The sequence below is a fragment of the Trachymyrmex septentrionalis genome, unplaced genomic scaffold, assembly GCF_001594115.1.
Source record: "Trachymyrmex septentrionalis isolate Tsep2-gDNA-1 unplaced genomic scaffold, Tsep1.0 scaffold62, whole genome shotgun sequence".
NCBI lineage: Eukaryota > Metazoa > Arthropoda > Insecta > Hymenoptera > Formicidae > Trachymyrmex > Trachymyrmex septentrionalis.
This window is the reverse complement of record NW_017305800.1, coordinates 3,099,239-3,105,260: the sequence shown is the minus strand read 5'-3', so window position 1 is coordinate 3,105,260 and position 6,022 is coordinate 3,099,239. Positions and strand designations below refer to the sequence as shown.

The 6,022-nt window shown below is 44.2% G+C and overlaps 1 protein-coding gene across 1 annotated transcript in view; it reads right to left on the bottom strand.

Annotated features, from left to right (window-relative positions):
- Positions 1–6,022, bottom strand: part of LOC108752915 (dachshund homolog 2) — a 204,410-nt gene that overhangs the window by 68,974 nt on the left and 129,414 nt on the right. Inside the window, 2 exon segments of the mRNA XM_018494127.1 lie at positions 2,142–2,312; positions 4,049–4,125. Coding sequence (XP_018349629.1) covers positions 2,142–2,312; positions 4,049–4,125 — 248 coding nt within the window.

The following is a 6,022-nucleotide window of genomic DNA, read 5'->3' as shown; positions in this document are numbered from 1 at the left end:
AATTTTAATATGTGTAATTATTGTTTTAATAATTAAATTATGATGTTTGTGACGAAGAAATATTTAAACAAAGAGAAAATTTTTCTTACAGTTTTCTTACACCCTGAAAACATGATAGTCATTGAAACAACATTGTACTTCCAAAAATATCAATGTAAATCTCTCTTATTCAATTAATAAAACTACAATAAAGTATAGAATAAGTTTGATTAATTTTACCGAAGTGCATGGTAGAAATTTTTAAAATACTATATTGTACCACAACTACCATGTTTTCGGGGTAAATTTTAAAACAAAATTTTCTCCGTGTATTTTTCAGTCAAAATTGACACAACTGAAATTTCAGTTTTCGATTTCGACTGAAATTTAATTATTGTTTCAATAAATTGTGATATTTATAAAGAAAAAGTATATAATATATGATCATGTTTATACATACATATGGCCTTTACAGAATTCCTATTTTTTAATTTCGGTTTCGGTTTCGGTTGAAATTGACACGTAACTCAGTGCCTCGGTTCAATTTCGGCAAAAGTTGCTCTCTAGACTCTGCAAATAAATACGATAATCGAATCGAAAATGACTGAGAAAAATTCGGTGAGGATTGTCAGATGCAAAATTGACAACGAATCGCGGTGGATCCGATTCCAAGAACAAGAGCGAGAGATAGTGGCACGTCTCATTAAATCAGAACTGCATTCCACAAGCGTGTACACTCCCACGGGCGTTCGACGTGGTTCTACTTCGATCACCCGCAAGCATCGTAGGTAGAATGTACCCATGTATTGCGTACGACACGCTGCGAGACACGGATTTGATTCCCTTCCCTCTTCCCATCGTACACGGCCCGCGCCCGGAATTTATACGTCTAACTCGCGTATTTCGTAGAATTTACAGGCCCACTAATTCGGGGGTACACGCGGGATCCCCTAATTTTGCGAGCGCGCGGCAGTCCTCAACATTTTCCAGCCGGCCTCTGGCAGCGCGAAGGCCGGATAACGAATAATCTTATGATTTCCATGAATTCTTACCAGTATCGTCGTTATCCCATCGAGACTACGAAATGTATCGATTCGCCCGTAAATCACTCGTGACCGCGCAAGGCTCTCTTCTAACGACTCGGCCTCGCATTAAATTGCGATCCGAAAGAAACGAAATTAATTAAGACAACGCGAGATGATCGAATCTTATCTTCTTTTCTTTTTCGTTGGAAACGCATTCGTGACGCGGAATCGATCCCACATGGTTACGCGACTTTATGAGCGACCCTCGGGCCATTAATTGGGCCGGCCAATTAACATGCCGGCGTGACAATGGTCGAGTAGATTAGAAATCAAAACGATTATGACGCTTCGGTGAATTTGGAGCGCCGGAACGAGGCAGGGAAGGATAGCGGTCGTAGCAAAGCTCAGACGAAGATTCGATCTCTCGATCCATCTTTCATTAGAAAAATGAAACTAAATACTGAAGATACAAGTCTAATGATCGCTTTGTCCCGACAGTGACGCTTCTCACGTGGATGCCACGCGTTTTGGAGATATTCGTCAGTAAGAGAATAAGACTATCCGATGTGCACGAAGCACACGGTGTTCGATAAAGTGGTCGAAAAATCAATTGAAAAAAAAAAAAAGCAATAATTACATTTAATATTTTTATGAAATTATTTTTTCTCGCTAAACTCGAGGCAATTAAAAACGTTTGGATCTACATGGCGACTTGGCAACCGCTGCGGCGCGTTTCTCAGAGCGCGATGGAAGATGAATCCCGAAGCGTCCCTCGCGCTCTCTCGGTAGAGATGATGGATGAGAGGCCCTGACCCGCCAGTCGTCTAGAAGAACTCGTCTTTAAACGCGGCGTGTCCGGCAAAATCGATATAATTATTTCACGAGCACGAATCCTTTCTCTTCATCTCTCTCTCTCTCTCTCTCTCTCTCTCTCTCTCTCTCTCTCTCGCCTTCAAATCGAAATCGTCCTTTTGACATTCGTCAAAAGCGAAAGAAACGCATTTTATCGCTCGGTTTTAATTGATTGCCAGTGGAACGATCTCTTTCAAGCCGATCGCTTTATCAGAGTTATAAATGGCAGACAACACAGATCCTGTCGCTTGCAGTTCAATTGCCTCGCACATCTGAAAAACATACCTTCGTCCTTTTCATTGTCGTCTTCGAGGTCCTCCGACAGATTATCGTCCTCCTCGTCGTCGTCTTGAGAACGGTGCGACGCGCCTGCCTCACTTCCGGACTGTTCGCCCACGCTTCCGCTTCCCGCCGTTTTTGAAAGATTTAGAACCGGGCTGTGACCGTTGGAGGAGCCTGGAAAATACGCAGACATTGCGACAAAATCAATTAAAGATATACAATTCGCGTACGCATCTATCAAGTATGTAAAAGTATATCTGTTCAATATAGTGCATGGTGTATATCAGAATCGTATTGACATCATAATGTATCCACTCGGTACGATAACGCGGGCTGGAAAGCGGCGTCAATCTTTCCCGGAGAACGTTCGGTTACGAAGAACGAGAAGCGCGTCCATCGACCAAACTGACAAGTTGATGGATTTTATTTACCGCCGCGCATCCCCCGTTTAGACGAGAACAAGCGGACTATCCACTCCCGGAATCTCCCCCGTATCGCCCACCTACCCCCAATGGGCGACCACCTCTTTCTCTCTTTCCGCATCCCTTTTTCCTTGCTTCGGCCGTCTAAGCGCGCTCGCGCGCGTATTTGATATCCTAGTATTTTAATCCTGACATAGATAGATACTGTTTGGGCAACGGTCGTCGGCGCTGACGCATTGCTTCGGGCCACTCGTGATCTCACGAGTATTCGGAACGAATACTCGTACGTGTAGTGAGACCAGCGCGCCTCGGCCGTTCGCACACGTACGCGTCCAGAGCACCATGTACCTCGTTGGCCATTGAAAGAGAAGGGTCGCGGTTTTCTCGGGTCTTCCCGACGCGATCTAATGAATCGTACATCTTTTACGTTAAATTGACCTCTACGACGCCGGCCGCCGTTGAAGCCGCTGTGAGCCTCGGTCTCGAAACCGATGGCGATCGAGAGTCTCTCGGTTGCGTGAAATGTGACTTTGATCTTATAAATCTAATTGCACCGATATATGGAAAAATACGATTAATTTTTGCGTTTACATTATTTGACATAAATACTTGTCGAAAAATACGAAACTTAGATACGGAACAGGTCGAAATGTGTTCCAGGACGGAGGTGGGCCCGTCGCGTAAAGAGTTCCATCAGACGGATTATAATATTATAGAGAATCAGAAGGAGACGTAGGGCCCCGCGACCAGGCTGTAATCCGATATCGGACTTAATCTCCGAGATCCTGAAAATGCCCTGAACGCTCGTCGTTCGACTGCTTTGTGGACACACACACACACACACACACTTCACACACACACACACACACACACACACACACACACACACACACACACACACACACGCGCGGGGGTCAGAAGGGAAGAACGAAAAGGTAGAAATACAGAAAACAACAAATACGCTTGGATTCTCGGACCGTCGTGTCGCGGTCAAAAATCTTTCTGCGCCACTTGACTTCGAATCCACATCGATCGACTATGTTCCATGGAGGAGCTCTGACGATTAAGAATCTCGCGTTACATACTTAATCCATGACAGGCACTACAACAGGCAGGTAGGAATACGAGAAATAGCGTTAGAAACTATAATGCCTACAACACGACATAACTCACAGCATCCTCTTAGAAACTTTCTAGATATTATATATCAAACGATCACTTTTTTAAAAAAATCTCGATTTATCGATACGATTAATTGTAAGTCGATATTTGTATATTAATGAGAAATATCATATATTAGTTATACGAGTCATTAGTTAAACTAATCGATTAGATTAAATTAATTACAGTAAATGATAAATAATACCAATCTTTAATAATTGTTTACGTATAATCTTTGAATTCGTTTTTTTTTTTTTAATTATAATACGTACGATTAAATTTAAGCTGTACGAACGTATATGCGTTGATTTACTTGTGCGATCTTACCATTGTGCGAGCTGAGATCCCTGGGTTTGTGGTCCAAAGCCAGCGCTCTCTCGGCGTCGCCCCTCTCCTCACGGAGCCTGCAACAAAGAAGAAGAGAGAAAAGAAAGGTTTCGTATTAATCTGAGGGATTTAAATCGACCGAGCGCGGAGGTGGACTCCGCCACTACGTAGGGTATTAATTAAATAATTATTCTAGTCGCTGGGCAAGGGATCCGCGTAGGAAGATAAGTACCGGTCTCACATCGTGACGGTCCTCGTCGTATCACTGTACACCGCGCATTATCGTCCTTAATCGCCTTGTCCGCCGCGACACACATCTCGCATTTATTTTACCTATCACGTGATGACGTCACGTAAAAGAATCACAGCTTACGTCGCCAATGATAAATTAATCAAATTCACTCAAAGATATTCTAAGAGCAGAATATTCACGACGAGTGAAAAACGAATTTCCGAAAGCGATAAGCGCTCCTCTTTTATATTTTGTTTCGATTTCCTCGGGGCATCCCCGAGTTTACGAGGTCGTTAATGCGGCGCCGCGGTTTTTCGCTCCCGACCTATAAGAAACTTTTCATCTTAGCTTTATATTGTTTAACACTCGTGCCCCTGGATTCCATCTTGGCTTATCCAGAATCATTAAGATTTCTGTCTCGATGTTGCGGTTTGCATATCATAAGAAACGAGCGAGGATTGCAAAATCGGGCGGTTCTTATTATAAAACCGCAAAAGCAAATAAGATAAAAGCTTCGAACAAAATTACTCTAACGTTGTTCCTCCAACTACGAAAGGCATAATTGATCCTTGTTAGCCGATTCCTCGCAGATCGTGATTAATAGAACAATTAAAAATAATTAACACTGTCGCGAAGAAGCAATCTAATTAATGAGGTTGCTTCTTTGAGATAATATTATCTCGCAGCAAAGAGAAAATAATTTTCGAGTGACAAAAGTTTCGTAGTACAAGCACTTTCGCCAAGGGACAGATTCTTTAATCGCGCGTAAAGAGTTAAGGGCAAGAACGACCCTTGGCAGCAGTCCCGCAGAAAAAGGGGAACGTGCCCGCCGATGCCGCGGCTTTTATCGCGAAGTTTATGGCGGAGGTCATCCACGTAGTCGCGGATTTATTACAAGAAGTAGAGAGAGAGAGAGAGAGAGAGAGAGAGAGAGAGAGAGAGGAGAGAGAGGAAAAAGGGAGAAAGGCAAATGGACGTGTTCTCCAAGTGATTAGGTTCTCTTACCGCTGTATCCATTTCTCGTCTCTCATTTTCTTTTCAGTCCTCCTTCCCTTTTCTCTCTTTTTCTTTCTCACGTACCTCTTGCCCTTTCATTTTTTTTCACTCTTTTCATACCCGACTCGCCAAATTATTCCCCGAGGTATACTTTTTCCGGCTTCGGTTTGGAGCTGCGGTTCGGACGAGGGGGAGCGGGCGACTCTTTCGCACCTCGAATCGAACCGCGGACCATTAAGTAAGAAGTTAATATCATTAAACATAATATTGGGCGCATCTGGGAGCCGCAGAGCACTTACCAACCCCTCCGTCTACCCCCGGTCTCCCTGCTTGCCGCCACAAAACCCTCCTGTCTCAGACCCACACTTCGTTTCTGCACCGCGAACTCGGTCCCCCTCACTCTCCATCACTCCCGCTCGTCCCTCTGCAACCGCTTCGCTCCTTTTCGCCTTCCACCTCCCCCCCACCCTCCCCCTCCGCTTGCCTCCGGCCCCCTTCCTACCCTTAATTTTTTAATGAGAAAATGCTTTCAAAGAGCCGGAGAGAAATACTGTGTCTACGAGCGATAAGTTACGGCAGTGTTAAGGGAAACGGAGAGAGCCTTTATGTGCGCACCTCGCAGGCCGCAAAATGTAAAGATTCCCCCCCAACTAGGAAGAGCCGAGAAAAAGAGTGTTCCACCCTTGTGTGATCGAAATGGCCCAGCCATGGATATTACAAAAATCTAACTGTAATACAAAATGGTG